The 16,312-nt window shown below is 43.3% G+C and overlaps 1 protein-coding gene across 5 annotated transcripts; it reads left to right on the forward strand.

Annotated features, from left to right (window-relative positions):
• The first annotated feature begins 804 nt into the window (after nt 1-804).
• Nucleotides 805-16,306, forward strand: LOC124197748. 5 transcript variants are annotated; one of them, XR_006876335.1, is made up of 17 exons: nt 805-1,041; nt 2,511-2,607; nt 2,680-2,730; nt 2,805-2,917; nt 5,569-5,685; nt 5,853-5,924; nt 6,285-6,539; nt 7,550-7,725; nt 9,924-9,997; nt 10,132-10,261; nt 10,340-10,561; nt 10,745-11,107; nt 11,511-11,606; nt 12,645-13,322; nt 13,648-13,960; nt 14,168-14,234; nt 15,790-16,306. XR_006876335.1 is itself a non-coding variant. In XM_046593283.1 (16 exons), exons 1-15 carry the CDS (start codon nt 805-807, stop codon nt 14,226-14,228), a joined length of 2,742 nt encoding a protein of 913 aa, XP_046449239.1. In that variant the 3' UTR covers nt 14,229-14,234; nt 15,790-16,306. The 5 variants fall into 5 exon arrangements, 3 of the variants coding, with proteins under 3 accessions (XP_046449239.1, XP_046449238.1, XP_046449240.1); XR_006876334.1 differs by having other exon boundaries at nt 14,168-16,306; XM_046593283.1 differs by lacking the exon at nt 13,648-13,960.
• Nucleotides 16,307-16,312: the final 6 nt, after the last annotated feature.

Consider the following 16,312-nt stretch of genomic DNA (forward strand, 5'->3'; position numbering starts at 1 on the left):
TTAGTCTCCAATTTTTTCTTTTTTCTTTTCTCATTTTTCTCTTCTTCTTCTTTGATTTTTTCGGCCATCTTTTATCTTCTTTTTCTTCTTCCTTCATTTCCTCTGATTACATTCATCCTTGTCCATCTGTTATTTTCGGAGCTGCGACAAGGCCAACCCCAAAGAAGAAATCCCGTGCGAAAAGAATATTTAGCTCTTCTTCGTACCTCTCGGATCCGTTTTCATTTCTCTCCCTTTGATTCGATTCGTCGTCGTCGTCCTTTTTTTGTGTGTCCGCCCGGTTTCGATTGCGTTAGGAATTTCCTTTTTCTCTCTCTCTCTGTTGCCCATTTCCGATCGGGAACGTTTTTGTTCGGGTTCCCCCTTTTCCAGTGAAACGAACGATCAAAAGAATTGACAATTGTTGAGGATTGTCGTGTCGAATAACTTGTCGCTTATTCTGAGCGGGACCGAATATTTTTGGGGGAGAAGAAAAGTGCGTCGTCGATTCGGTTGTTGTTGTTGTGGTGGTCGAGGACTCTCCAACGTCATCTCGTCCAGCATTCCGCCTCACATTTTTCTGAAGAAGGTGTAAAAACATCAACATGCCCAAATGCTGGGCCGTCGCCGCCGTCGCCGCCGCCGCCACCAGCTCGCAGGAGCCAGGCCGTCCATCAGGCCGCCAGATCCCGTCGTCTGCCACCACTGTTGTCGTCGTCGACCGAGATCCTCATCACCTGCGAGTATGATTGCCGCTGCCGGACCGTCGGACGGCCCTGAAAAGCAGCAGCAGCAGAACAGACAGTTACAACTTTATCACAAACCATGGACAACCAAATCAACGAGGCGCAGCAGCATCGTCATTGTTGCCATGGCGGACAACAACAACAACAGCAACACCACCATCACAACGCGGATGTCTCAGTCGCTGACAAGTCGGCCGATCCTTTCGCCGGCAACGCCACCGCCGCCGTTGTCGATTCGGCAGATTCTTTCGATCACGGCGGAAGCGGCGGAAGCGGAGGCGGACTCGTCGGAAAGCGACCTCTCGTCTTCGACAAGGTAAAAAATCAACCACCCCCAACGGGGATGGAACCAACTTGTTCCGAGAAAACTAACAACCTGCTAAAACTTCAAAAGCGGAATAAATAATGAAACGTCTTATTTAATACCTTCATTTGCCTAATAAATAACGTACGACTTTGCCTCCGCTTTGCCGCACAGTTGGGCCATCCCTCCTGGGATTTCCCGACCGACCGTCCTCCTCCTCGCCATGTCATGTGGGGTGGTGGGGGGAAGGCGGATGTTGCGCATTCATTCTCGTGAATATTAATCGTCCATTCTTCTTGTCAGTCCCACCCATCCTCCACCTCACGACTCTCTTAAAGAGCAGCAGCAGCTCCTTTTGCGGATGAAAAGCCCTTTGATATAGTACTGTAAACCGGGGGATAGAGGGGGATATGGATATGTAGTCGAGAGGGTGGGGTAGAAGGAGGAAAACAAAAGAACGTCGCGGCATTATACCCGGGATCTGTGTAAGATGCACATCCACTGGTATTATCAGAAGCGGCAGATCCATCAAATCATTTTCAAATTAATGGACATTTCCAAGGGGGAACGGGACAGGCCTCCCATTCGATCCATCCAGGCTCCGCCATGTAGTAGTAAAAAGTAGTTTGTGATATTCCTGCAAAAAGAAAAGAGAAAATGGTTATTAAATTTGAAACAACAACGACATTTTAAGGCGAGGCCGGGGCGTGATTACGAACGAAACAAAGTTAGGGCGACGAACACACGAAAATAGGGTGCGGTCGGAAGTCAAAAGAAATTCAATTCCAAAAATTAAATGGTTATTACACCATCATTCTTCCATGTCACAGGAGGGGGGGGGGGGGGGCTCTCCGGGGAATGAGACCCAGGACAGTCTAAGCTACCAGGGAGACAGACACACACTTTGGATTTACAAAGTTGAATTGGATATTATATCCGAGGGCTTGAATTGCGGAATAGAATAACCCCGGTGGCCACCGCCAATGGTTGCACTGTCGATTCAATCAGCCGACAGTGTATCTAATAGAAAAGAATGTCGCAGACGTAAGAGAGACAGAGAGAGAGTCCAGGGACTTGTTCTTCTTCAAATTGGACTTGGGAAAAGGAGCAGTCACTTGTTCAGCATGGCGGTTATGGTCATTTTCTAACCGTGTCTCCTACATTTATTCTTGTGCGGATGGGATAGAATCGAAAAGGGATTAGTTTGATGTTTTCGATCGAATCTTCCGGGGAAATGACATTTTCCAGGTTTCCTCCGCAATCAACTAACGGGAGTTAGTTGATGCTCCTGACCAGCCCCAACCATCGTTGATTCAATTGTTGCTTGTGGCTTTTCACATCGACGCCCGCCACATCCATTTTCCTATTTTCCCCCATCCATCATCCAGTTGTGGCATTTTTGTTTTTTCGACAATTGTCAAGACCAAAAAACCAAAAAAATATTCGTTCCCTTCAGTCCTATCACTTGTTGTTGATGACAGATGGAGAGCCTGGTGAGGGAGATGCAGGATCCCGAGAACGGGGTGCCAGTGAGGAGCCAAAAGTTGTTCCTCACTTCCATTCCGTCAGCTTTTATGGGTCAGTTTCTCCATTTTTTCTCATTTTTCTCCCGTAAATCGATTCATCTTCATTTTGAGCCTTGCGGATCAGGTTACGACATGATCGAGTGGCTGATGGAGCGTTTAAATATTGAAGACTCTGGTAAGTTTGGCTCTTTTTTAACTTTTTCTTGTTGTTCTCCGGATGACATCGTTTTTGTCTTTTCTTCTTTCCAGTGGAGGCGATCCACATGGCCAATCTTCTGTGTCAGCACGGCTACTTTTTCCCGGTGGGCGAATGCAACAAGAGCCTCTCCGTGAAGGACGACAGCTCACTCTACCGCTTCCAGGTGAGCACTTTTTCTTCCCCATTTTATCGCATCCGTCAAAAGCCTTCCAGTAAAATTTGAAATCTTCCTGATTGGCAATATACACTCGAGAGTTTGGCGGCCGTATTTGCAGTTGGAATCAAATTGTCGATTGATTGGCAAACATGGAGAGAAACTACTTATGTGCAAACCTATCCCCGCCCAGCTCCCTTAAAACTTATTGACAAATCGAGTCTTTCATCCAGCATGACAATGGCTGGCAGTCGTGAAAACGCCCATCACGATAAGCGGAGCTCGTTATTATCCATCAATTGCCCGTTGCCCGTTCACTTTATCTCGATCGCTCCTGCAATTGTATCAAAAATTCTGGACCGTGACAACAACACAGCCCGATTGTTGTCGCCATCCAACACAATTTTGTTTTCCCCCACTTCCCCGCAGGGATTGGATCCGTGCCAATAAATTCCGCCAGTGAATAATAACGTGACGCCGACCATCTTACTTATACAGACACCGACGCTTTCCGACAAATGATGAACGGCAGGGATTTTTTAAGGTGTCGACATCCCATTATTCTCCTTCTCACTCGGAATTTCTGGTCCCCTCCAACACCGGAATGACGGAAACGTCGACATAAAAGTTTTTAAAGGGCCGTAAAAAGGATTAATCAATCTAAAGGACCAATCTCAAAAATGGGATAAAGCTTTCGTGATAATCAATCGGATCGCTCCCATCACCTGAATTGTCGATAGCGGAGGCACGCGCTTGCGTCACTTTTTCTTCCTTCATCCCAAACGCAAAAAGCAAATAAAAAAGGAACGGAATGGCGTTTTGCAATCCAGCGCCCCCCGGCGTGCGAGTATATAGATGCGAAGGTTTGCCGATGAATGGAGGGGGGGGACCAGAATAACTCCCGTCTCGTCTCGCCCATCTTTTTTCTTCTTTCGGGAGTCGGGAGCGGGGCAGGAGCGTACAGAAATAATATCACCTTCAAAAACAGAAATGAAAACAAAATAAAAATAAGGAGATTGGACTTTGCCAAAAATTCTTCAAAGACTTTTTTACCTTTTTTTTCTTATTTCAAACATTCTTTTTATTTGGGCGGGTTTACCACGTGGACAGCGGGACTTAAAAAAAAAATCTTCACCGACTGTTGTTGCGACTTTTTACTTGACAACATCTGTGCGTCCTTGATTATTGCCATCCGGCCGGAAGTTCCAAGTCTAAAAAAGAGTAAAAAAAAAAAGATTTAAAAAAAGGCGATGGGGTTCTTCTCTATCGCCCCACCGCGTCTGGGACGGAGATGGGATGTCGTGCGCAATCCAATTAAAGAACGACGACGACGACGACGACGACGGCGGCGGCGGGCAATAGACAACGAAAGGCATCACCAACCGGACTGTGCGGGCAACTGAAAAGAAACTCCAGACTGCTGTGTAAAAATAATCTAAAAAGGAAAGAGAGGGGAAATAGGATAAAAGAAGAAGAAGAAAGTTGTTGATCCACCCCAGACTGGCGGGTTGCGCCAGTGCCTTTTTCAATATTCATTCGACCATCTAAGATGAAAGAAGAAGTCTCTCATCTCCTCATTCACTTCGCACCGTTCGTCTAATCAAATTAAATCGCTCTCTTTTCCCACCCATCAAGACCCCCACCATTCCCGTCCGACTCTTTTTTCCTCTTTCCTTATTTGATCGTCGCCTACCAAAGTCAAAGAGTGTTGTGTTGCGTGTCAATGTCGTCGGCCCCCCCAAAGTTGTCTTCTTTTTTCTCTAACTCTCTTCGCGCTTTTTGTTCATTTTCAAAAAAAGATGAAGGACTTGACAACGACGGTTTACCCCCCTCCCGCGCCCAAAGGCGGATCGATTACTCGGGTTTGCCCGCTCTTTGTTGTCGGCCCTCCAATTGGAAAATCCCGATTCTCTTCTTCTTCTTGTCGTATTTTTCACAGGGCCAAAACTTGCGCCTTTGGGGGGCTATGGTGGGCGAATTTGGTAGGGGGGAAGACAAGACAACTCGAGATGAAGATGATTCGATCACGGTTCAATATAATCCTCTGCAATCCCTCCTTGTTTCTGCTGGATATCTTTTGGCCATTCCTTGGTCGCCACCGCTAGTGGTAGTACTACCAACCACCAAACACACACACCACCGCTGCCGTTATCGAGCCAGACTATTGATTTTTCCCGTTCTCCATCCATCCATCCCCACCCCCCTTTCTCTACGTCTGTGTGTGTGTAAGCTCCTGAAAACGGTGGTGTCGGGTCGACGACGACGACGTCGTCAGGCCCCCCTGGAAGAAGGAGGTGCTCCGCCCAGATTGTATGTGGCCGGGCCAATCACACAACGGCCTTTGCCTTGTTGTGTGTGTGTGTGTGCCAGGCAGGCAACAACCCCCTCAGCCAGCATCTCTCATCTGTTGTTGTATAGCTTCTCTCTTCTTCTTCCTCCTTTTTTGTTCTCTTTTGTTCTCTCAAGATATTAATCGACAAAATGAGGAAAACGATCAAGAAAAAAGAAAATAAAAATCACAAAATGAAAGAGGAAACGAACGATTTCCATCATTTTGTGTTTCTTAATGGACAAATCCTATTGCCAACCAATTATGGCCTTTTTTTCTTCCTCTCTCTCAAACGATTTGTTTTCTCCTTTTTTCTTTCGCCCGACGACAGACGCCGTATTATTGGGCGTCGCAGAACCACAGTCCGGAAAACAGCGAGTACGTCATCTACCTGTACAAGCGCTCGTTACGCAACAAGCAGAAACATGGACTGGAGGAGTACGAATTGGTAAGCGGCGGCTTAGCCCACGCCGGAATAAATATTTTTCGACGACGGAAAAAAATCAATCCCCCCTGCATGCACAAAAGGAGGGGGCTTGGCAAAGAAATAAATTTACATTTATTTATGATGTTGATGTTGTTTTTTCGTGTTGTTGTGCTTACGGCGGATAACAGGAGGCCCTAAGTCGACTCAAGAGGCAGATGGCACACAAATGGGAGTTTATCGTCATGCAAGCGGAAGAACAGGTATACATAAATTACTGGGGGAGCAGCCCTACACTTCATCACGTAACTTTTTTAATTGACGTAATGAAACTATGGACTGGGAGGAATTCGCGGAATCTTTAATCAAAAGATTCCGATTTTTCCACCTTTTACAAAACCAACAAAAGGCAAATGCTTTTGAGTGGAAATTTCATATTAAAAAGACCGACAGGGCTTTCTTATTCTTATTTACTCGGTGGGATGCAATAAATAATAAAATTAAAGGAATAACAAATTATTGGTGATAACTTACTACTGGTTGCGGAGGGAAAGAAAGAGCTTGCGGGGTCTCTCACTCGCCGTTGTTGGTTGTTGTACATTTTCTCCATTTGTTCCGTCAAGGTGAGGCTGGCCAAAGACCGGAAGAAAGGCGACAAGATCGTAACGGATAGCCAAGAGCGGGCCTATTGGAGGGCGTACAGGCCGCCGCCCAGTTTCCTCAATTGCCTGGAACAGCCGCCTTTCCCCACCAACTCGTCGTGGATTTCATTGGCGCCATCTTCGAATCAGCGTGACGACTCGGCCGGAGCTTCTTGCACAACCGCATCGTCCAACTTTATCCGAAAGTGGAAGAACATCGAAGAGATCAAAACTGAGGTAAAAGAAAAAAGAAACATTACGCCTCTCACCCATCATTTAGCAGCTTCTAGACAATGTCGATCCAATGCCATTTAAAGCGATTCTGTCAGACTCTTAATGGATGCAATATGGAATAGCCGATCCCCCAGTGCAAGACCACTGACACTGTAACAGCAAATGTAAACCTCTTTTTGTGCGGGGAGCCCGGGCGAATGTTGTATCAAGTTATGTAATGACAAGCGAAAGGGAGAACGAGAGGGAAGATGATGGCTGCTGCTGCTGCTGCTGGATGTAATCATGCCCCTGAGAATATATATATAGGATATATTCGGTGCACGGTCACCATGCCAACCCGCTGCGCTGATGATACCGCTGGAAACATGGGTTGGACTGAAACGACGGCGACGGCTTTGGCCTCATCTGTATCCAAGGAGAGGAATGAGGGAGGTAGAACTCTTTATCCGATACACACGTACTACATCAAGGGAAATGAAAAAGGGAAGGGCCAAAAAAAAATATAAAATAAATGGGGATCGGTCTGTTCAACAGCGACAAGGAGCGGCAATCTAGTCAAAGGATTTATATACACCGACATTGGCCGGTCAACATCAACCGAACATGATCATTGTACCTTGTAAAAATCTTTTGCTTAAATTAGCTTAACGAGGCTCCCCCCTTTTTTGCAAAGGTATAGAAGAAGAGGATATCTTTCTTTTTTCTATAGCGTCGTACTACTATTTCGCCGGTCCTCCATCTATTTTCTCCGACACATACAGCAGCAGGAGCAGGGCAGGAAAAATCAATACTACTCTCTCTCTAGTAGTCTCCAGAATTCTCTTCTCTTTGGCTCGTCCTGTCTTTCTTCAACGGTTTTGTGTGGGTGGTGACAGGTCGTTCGGTTCGTCAGCCTACAAGAAATGAGATAAGGGAGAGAGGGCGTTGTATCTTGCATGGCGAATGAGCAAAGAGCGTGTATACCCCGTAAATAACAATGGTGAATTTGCTGTGACCGTCTCCTGTGGTTTCAGGTGGAGTTTGTGAGGGGCCAGCTGGTTAGAGCGCGGATCAAGGTGTCTGTGGCGGCCGAGACGCTGCAACAACACTGCGCCACCTACAGCGAATACGATCCGTTTCTTCATACGCCCCAGCCGTCTAATCCTTGGCTATCGGATGATCCCACCTACTGGATCCTTAATGCTGGCGCGTGAGTCCCTTTTTTCTTCTTTTGTTATTAATCGACATCTGTTAATAAGCTTTTGGTGTGCTCTTTTTTCTTTCTTCTTCTTTTCTTCCGGTTTTCTGGGGTACGAAATGAAAAGAACGTAATGATCAAATAGAACTTTTTAAATAAGTTGCCTATACACAAACTAAGGCTAGGAGAAACTGAAAAATAAAGTTAACTTGGGGTTAAGCCAGAGACACATAAAGAGAAAAACAATTTGGTAGTGTCAGCTTATAGCTTAAAAAGGTATGCAGTATCTTTTGAAAGACGAAAAGCATGGTAAAAGAATTAAATTAAATATGACGACTTGGAATTTTACCAGAACAATGGCAGTTATCAATATTAAGACTGAAAAAAGAAATGTTAGTTCACCATAGCGGTGATCTTACAACAATGGAATAATTTAACTTATTAAAATGTAACTCACAGACTACTGTCATCTGTTTGAATAGAAGTAGAAGGCAATTCATAATTGAGTCCAACGTGTCACTGTGAAATGTGTAGGTTTGCGAGTAACATAGCAAACATAAATATTGTTGTGATTCACATCAAGTTATTTACGAAGAGTTCATCAAGCATCAATAAGCTGGTTTTGTTGGTTCAAATCACAGTTTTACGAGTACATCTTCATTACTTTCAACATGCCTCATGAAAAGTACTGAGACGAAAAAGAGGTTCATTGCTCATTACATTTTACAAGTTGTATATTACCAAATGTTACTGCTGAGCCACGAAATAAGAAGACCTACAAAAAGGCTGCAATGGCTTTGTGGCTTCTTCACATTGATGACTTTTCCAAAGACACGTGGGCGATAAACATTTTCCTCATGAAATCGTTTCGTTTAGCCATCAAGAAAACTTTCAAATATCAACGCAAGGGCGTGTATATCTGAGCAGGCAATATTTTCGTGATGATATTCAAATGATATGCCGATTGCGCGTCTTGTATTCTCGGATATTCCAGCCCGCCGAATAAGTGATGACTTACGAGCACTTTCAACTTTTGCGACTCGACATCAAACAGACGAAAACCGGGAATGGCGTTTGACGTTGCCAATGTTTGGAATAATTTCGTCACGGCTGGGCCTTTTATTTGTGTGACGCAAGATAATTGAAAAACAGAGGGAATATGAGATTTTTTTGAGCGTGAAACAAAAGCTTTGCGCAAGTAATAAAAAGATGGGGTTTTTCTTTTGTGGTATTGATTTCCCCTTTTTTGTTTGGTGCAGAAAAGAAAGTCGCCCCCATTCCAATCAGTTTTTCGGGCCAACTTCATAAATTTTCCTCGAGATTTAGCCGTGTCAACGTCGCGTGGCGGTAATAGAATAAGTGTACTGTCACGGTCTCACGGATATATACTTTGGCATTGGTTTATAGCCCTCTCTGTTTTTATCTTGGAATGGGAACAAATGAGGAAAGTTAGTGGTCTGGCTGGGCCAGCGCCAAAATCTATTAGAACGACGATCCTTTTAATAAGTTCGCCTGCGCCATTCGCTTGCTAAAAAGTTTCGATCAAGACGAAACAACCAGTAATAAAGAATGTCTCTCCTACAACAGCAATATCTATTCCAACTCTTTCGCCAATAATCCCCGGGTGCGATTTTCCCGAAATCCAGTTAGATAACCAGTCACATCTCGAGAATTCAAATATTAGTTTCAACATGACGGCCTTCTCTACCAGCCTATTTGATTTGTTTTCTGTTTTTCTCGGTACACGTATATATTGATCAGCTGTTGCTGAGCTGTTTTAGGACGAATGCGGGCCCGTGCTTTTTGCCCAAGACTATTAGTTTGTAGGCTCTTTACGACACATGTCGTCACAACGTCATTGATTCGTCCTGGATCTGTACACACGGTACACATAAAAAAGAAAAAAACGATGGAAGCCGGATGAACAAGATGTAGAATATTTTTTCGGGGTTTGGTATTGGGATCTGTGAAGGATCGGATCGATGGTCGAACACCCGCCGTTCATCATGCGACATGGCGGGAGCGACGAAAGCATATAGCGGCTGCTGCTGGCCCCATTCTGGTGTTTATGACAGGATATTCCATCAAAGTGCATTGCGAGTTGTTACTATATACTTTTGTTGGCACACACACACACACAGACATCAGATATACACGCATTCCAGCCCATGCGCAACTATGATAATAGCCTTCGATCTGTTATTTGACAGAGTGGAAGTGCCGACTGAGAAGCGAGCCAAACGATGGGCCATTTCCATCGAGGATCTCGTGACGGACCAGACCGGTAACTACTCAAATTCCTTATTTATACATGGACTCCCTCCTTCAACTGCACTTACTACTATGTACTATGTACTGAATCTTTTTTTTTTCTTCTTCTTCTTCGCTCGACGACAACGACGACGATCTATTTAAAAGGTTTACAAGAGTTGACCAACTATCTACGCAAAGAGTACAGTCACGAAAACATCCGGTTCTGGTTGGCTACCAATCAGCTGAGGAGCGGACCCGCATCAAAAATCCTCCATCGCGTCCAGGAAATTTACCAGTGAGTTATTATCCCCCCGTTTAATTTGCATTTTCTTTTTTTTTTGGCGGGAATATTAAAAAATTTGAAAATAAAAAGGGAATTTTTGGCGCCGGGAGCCCCGTGCGAGATCAATATCGATGGGCGGACAATGGATATCGTTCAGCACGAGATGAAGCGACCGTCGCGCTTCACTTTCGACAAGGCCGCCGAGCACGTTTACAACTTGCTGCTGAAAAAGGACTGCTACCCTCGATTTGTCCGCTCCGATCATTACAAACAGCTGCTGGCCAATGCTCTCCAACCGTGTCAGAAGAAAAGGTCAGACCATTTTTCTCTTTCCGGCTTTCAATTATTTGAACCTTAAAAAAAAGAAAAAGTTCAAAAAACGGATCGTTAAGTCATCAATTTTGTAAACGCTCCGGCAACTGACAAGTTGAATGCCCGTTAACGCTGGCAAGTCTATTGATGTAGAATAATATTTTTTTTCCCCTTTTCTTGCAGATTCTTCAGTTTTGGTGCGACGGGCAAGAAGAAATCGATCGTGGCGGCCACGTCAGGAGTCAGCGGGATCGGATTACCCTTGGGGAATTTGCAGCAGCTCAACCTGTCATGCGGATCCGGCGCTATTAGACGGAGGGGAAGTGTGGGCGAGAGGAGTTTGTCCGGTTCACCGCCGGATCATCCGCATCAGCAAACGGGGGTCGGCCCTTCTGCCACCAACACGAGTCTCCTGCTGGCCAGCTCATCGGCCAACACTGCCGCCGCTTCGGCCGGAATCAATAGCAGTTCGGCGATGAGTTCTACCGCCGGAAGTTGTGCCAACATCAGCATCGCTCCTGGCGACGAATGCGACACACCCTATCGGTAATGATCGCCTCGGCCAAATTTCTTACTATATTTGATTCTTTTTCATCTTTTCGATTCTCTTATTTTGATGACACATATTAGCCTAGAATTGAATTGGTGGACATAATGATTTGAAAAAATCAAAAGCTTGTTATCTTATCTGATTTCATTTGACAAATAATCATATCTTAGATATTTACTTATTAATTTATTATTACCATAGAGATGGATTGCAATCATTTTATGATTTGATCTGTTTCTCGCTGTCCTATTTTAACTCATTTGACCAAAAATTCTTTGGTTGTTGAAATCTTTTTGGCGGATTGAAACAAACAAATCCGAGTTCTGCTGTTTTCTTCATCATTTTTCCTGTCAAAAACAAAACAAAAGTAAATTGAAAAACATTTCGCACTCGATGCAGTGGGGATATGCCGTGTCAGCGTACGACGTCCACAGCTCAGCTGGTCTCTCCTCTTGCTCTTCCTCCTCTCAGTTCTCCTCCACCTCCACTGCTGCAGTAAGTTTGACTCGAGCCCCGAAAAACCCTAAAACACACACACAAAAATGAGAGAGAGAGAGAGAGAAACATGGACGACGTGAAAGCAGACTTGATGTCATTATGTCTCTTTCTCTCTCTCTCTTTCTAGCCCCCCATTTTCTGTCTTCATCCAACCGGAAAGACCCAATCATTTGTTTCAATCAAAAATTTGACTTGATTTCTCGTTCCCCCCATCTTTGCAAATCCCATCATTCATTCTTTTTTTTAACTTTTTCCTTCTCTTTGAATATTTCCCCCGCTGTTTCCCGAGCGTCACGTTTCGTGACCTTTTTTTATCACGACAATAAATACATAATTGGAAAACGTTGGCTCCCCCCCTTTTGTGTTTCGTTCTCCGCTTATTTCTGTCAAAGTTGTCCTTACCACCTTATGTTTTTTTTCTCTGTGTTGAATTTCGTTTGTTTTATTAAGCGATGCATTTTGGAACGCTTTGGCCCATCTCCAATCCTTCATTTACCATGACTCTTCGTTTTTTTCTTCTTCTTATATATACATACACATGCTCTGTGGTATGTATATATACTTTGTCGCTGTATCCGTAAGACCAGAAAATCCGGATTTAACGGATCGGCGGGCGGGATATTTAAATATCTTGTTTATTTTTAGTTTGGAATTTTTCTTTTCTTTTCCTTGTGAAAAAAGAAAAAAATCGGATTTCGTGATTCGGATAAACGCAAGGATTGCGCATGATTCCCCCCCCCCCTTTCCGTTTTTATTTGACATTTGGTTTGTTAGTTTGTTCACATGTAAAAAGAAAAAAACGTTAGCCACAATTAAATCCACTCTGTTGCTCGGTGTCCATTTTGTTTTCCACAGCATGTCACGTCACGCACCAATCCTTTTTTGTTGAATGTTGAAATTCCTTGAACTATTAAAAAACAAATTCTGTGAAATCTGCTTCCGGAAAAAATGTCTTCATTTCCGGAATTGTGTGATTTCTTGTTTGTTTGTTTGTCGATTTTTTTCTTTCTCTATGAAAACAAATCGTCACACCAGATCGAGCAGTACAAGTGAATCGACGTCCATCATTCCGCCGCCGGAGAGGGAAGACAACGTCTGCCCGTGGGAGACGATTAATCCGCCCCCTCCGCTCAGCGCCGGAAGCGGGCGGACAAAGGGCGTTCTGTTGACTCCGGGCCCGTCAGTCGATCAAGCGGATGGACACACTCCGATCGTCAGTAGCCCATCGGCCAAGAAGAGCAGCTTCTCCTGCAGCGTCGAGAGCCATCCATCGACGGATATGGATGTCTGTCCTTGGGAGTCTGCAAGCGCAGCTCCTCCGGCGGCAACTTCTTCCTCCTCCTCCTCCGGTGGTGGCGGTGGTAGTGGCGGTGGCACCCGCGTCAAAACGCCCGTTACCCAGCTAAAGAGTACGGCCGAAGTGTTGGTCTCGGACGACGTCGTCTGTCCGTGGGAGTCTCAAGACCTGGAAACTCCAAAAAATCCGACAGTTAAATCGCCGAGTGAAGTGACAGTGATCGTGTTGAATCCATCAAAACAAGTGTCGCCCGTCATTAGTCTGGCCGGTAGTTGTGGTGGCAGTGGTCATCGGCGAAAAGAATCCGCTTCCGGCATAACCGCTATGCCGGAACCAGGATCGGAACAGTCGTCGACATCGCAACAACCGGATAAATCATCATCCAAAATCAGCGATATCTGCCCGTGGGAAGACGAGTAAGTGTAACATTTACAAATCGAATCGAAATGATTATTATTTCAAATCTTTATTTTTTTTTTCCTATTTCATTCGAATTTGAATGTCGTTCCTTTAGTTTTTGGCTTTATTGGATTTTTCAGTTTACTTATTCAAATCGCGCAAGTAAAATTTGAAAAAAAAAAAAATCATTTTTGGCGGCATGACGTTTTGATTCTGATTGCAAAAAAACGAACCAAAAAACTTGTCAAAACGATTCAACTGATTTTGTCATTTCTTCCCTTTTGTCTGATCGATCGCAATTTTTTCCCCGTTTTTTTCTTTCTCTTCTTTTTTTCTATACAGCACCCTAACGCCCACCTGGCTTTAACTTGAATGGAATATTGTGTGCTGTTCATTGTGCGATGTGTTTGCAAGACCCTCAAAAAAAATTCCCACTTATAAATATTTATTATACTATAAATAAATCGATCCGAGACAAGCAAACAAACAAACCCCAATCCCATCCGATCCCGGAAAACCTTCTCAGCCCCGCCCTTCCTATCTCCACCCCCCTTTCCATTTGCCAACATTCGCTCACCTGTCTCTTCTTCGTACACTCACGAAACACCAAGCGAGCACCTTTCAATTTCTTCCTCCTTAACTCAAATCTCAAAAGGTAGGCTTTCATCTTCTATCCTTTTCAGATTTCTTTTTTCCTTTTTCCGTTCGAAAGATTTCCGCCCACCATATATCCCGCCTTGTAACTTGTATATCGTCATTAACATAATTCTACTCACCTGGATTTTTGGCTGATGCGAATTATAAGTCGAAGATCGTTGCCGTAATTCCAATTTTGCTTTTTTCTTCTTTTCCTTTTGAGCAGAGAAAGCTGTAAACTGGATCAGCCCTTCGTCAAGACTTACGCCACGCTGGGCTATTTGTGACGGAATGTAAGCGGATGTGTGTCTCCCCCTACCCCTCCTTAACGCACCTTCTCTCGAGTTTCCATCCGGAGGAGTCCGGAAGCAAAAGAAAAAACCCTACAAAAACAAAAAAAAAAATATGTTGTATTAATCAAGTTGTAGAGAAAATGTCTTGTCAATCATGTCTTGTCATTGCCATTCATTTTTTGAACACTGTTTTTAAAACCCCAAAACTATTTTCCCCCACCTAACCCTTTTTCCAACGCTACAAGCTGATCGTTCGTTTTCTTTTTGGAGGCGTTGAAACTCCACCAATGACGTCCGCAACTCTTTGATTGACAAGGAATCAATGTTCATTAAAAATCTGAGCCCCATAAGATTTGATGAACATTTTTTTCATTTCAGAGTTCAAAGAGGCAGACGCCATTTCAAAACAAAAAATGCGGCAAATTCAAATCAAGTCAAAATCTTTTCAAATCTTAAAAAAAAAATGGGAAATCAAAAGTCACGTGGTTTTAAAAGCGGTCAACCATCAATTACATTTTATCCCAACCCATCCGATTCCGGAAGAAATTCGCCAATTCAGACACCCAAAAAAAAAATGAAGAAGAAGTTTTAAATATTCACATTTACTCGAGAAAAAACCAAACAAAGAAAGAAATCTAATCGTCAATTTAATGTTATGGCTATTTTACCTGTGCGTGTTGTGTGTCTGTGGCGCTTCACGTCGGATCGAGTTCCCTCTCTCTCTCTCTCTCGTTCGTCGACACTTTCTATTCCGCCTGGCTTCCGTGTCACACGCGCGTTCGCTTCGGTGTTGTGTGTGTTGTTCCTTTTTAACTTGGGTAAAAGACAAAATGACAAAAAAAAATAATATAACAAGAAAAAAAAAGTAATTTTCAAACACCTCCATCCACCACTATTCCACCTTTCATCCCATACAAAAAAAAATCAATAAAAGTTAGTTTATAGGTTCATCGTACTATAAGAAAAAATAAAAACTGTTTTAAAAGTTGTCGGTTAAACAGCCGGTTGGTGATTTAAGATTCCACGTCCACGTTTAAGTGCGAAAACGTTTGACGTTTCTCTTTTTTTTTTGTTTCAAAATCAAATCACCTTCAACCTGTTTCTCTGCGACGGCACAAAAAAAGAAATTAATTAATTCTTCAGACGTAAAAAAATGTGTGACGTTTCGTGTGATTTATGTTTTTGATTTGATTTTTACCGAATTTGTCGTGTCTCGTCGTCGTCGAAATGGTCCCGTCTTCATTGGTTCTTGTTTCACGAGTGGAACAAACCAAAAAAGAAGAGAAATAAAACCCGCGAAAAAATTTAAAAAAAATAAATAAATTTGAAATGGCTTTTGAACCCGTGTCGGATATCGGTTGGTTGAACAATTTTCCAACGAATTTTAACTTTAAACTTGATAAAAGGGCCGTCCGAAAAAAGATCACGCGGGACTTTTGATGTTTTTCCCACTAAATAGAAAAAAAGGAGAGATGAGAAACAAAAAGAAAACGAAAGCAAGCCAAGTGCATCATTTAGATAATCGATTTCTTCTTTCCGTTTCTGTCATATTTAGGACCAAAATTCTTTTTCGTGTCCCCTTCAATTTTCCAATGCGTTCATCAATGAACAAAAACGTGAAAAATGCTGCCGTAGATGAGATTTCTCTCTCTCTCGCCCCAACATCCCCATTCCCCGCCCTACTTTGCATTCTCTCTCTCCAATTTTCTCGTCTTGATTGAAGTTATTTAACCAAAAAATTAAACCTCTCAAAATAGAAAAATAAAAAAACACACAAAAAAAAAATAATGGTCAACATAATCACATAATCACCTCAATGCTATCGTGTATGGATGATGTCATCACTGTATTTTTGTTGTTGCTCTTGAATCTGAAATTTGAAAAAAAGGAAGAAGAATCAAATTTTGAGATAAGGAAATCGCATGTTTTTATGATGTACGACGTTACACACACAAACAACTATATAATCTCGCTAAACAAAAAAAAATGTTACCAAAAATTCAATTTCGTGTCATATGTGCGATTATGTTCAACTTTAGAGCAGTCAATAAAGTAGTTATTTAAAAGTCAAATGGAAA

The sequence above is a fragment of the Daphnia pulex genome, chromosome 7 (genome assembly GCF_021134715.1).
Source record: "Daphnia pulex isolate KAP4 chromosome 7, ASM2113471v1".
NCBI lineage: Eukaryota > Metazoa > Arthropoda > Branchiopoda > Diplostraca > Daphniidae > Daphnia > Daphnia pulex.

Excerpts from the sequence above, each read along its gene's own strand:
- LOC124197748 (XM_046593282.1), top strand. The coding sequence starts at position 805 with ATGGACAACCAAATCAACGAGGCGCAGCAGCATCGTCATTGTTGCCAT. Across the intron at positions 2,731-2,804 it reads TTTAAATATTGAAGACTCTG|TGGAGGCGATCCACATGGCC; the intron begins GTAAGTTTGGCT and ends TCTTCTTTCCAG. Across the intron at positions 6,540-7,549 it reads TCGAAGAGATCAAAACTGAG|GTGGAGTTTGTGAGGGGCCA; the intron begins GTAAAAGAAAAA and ends CTGTGGTTTCAG.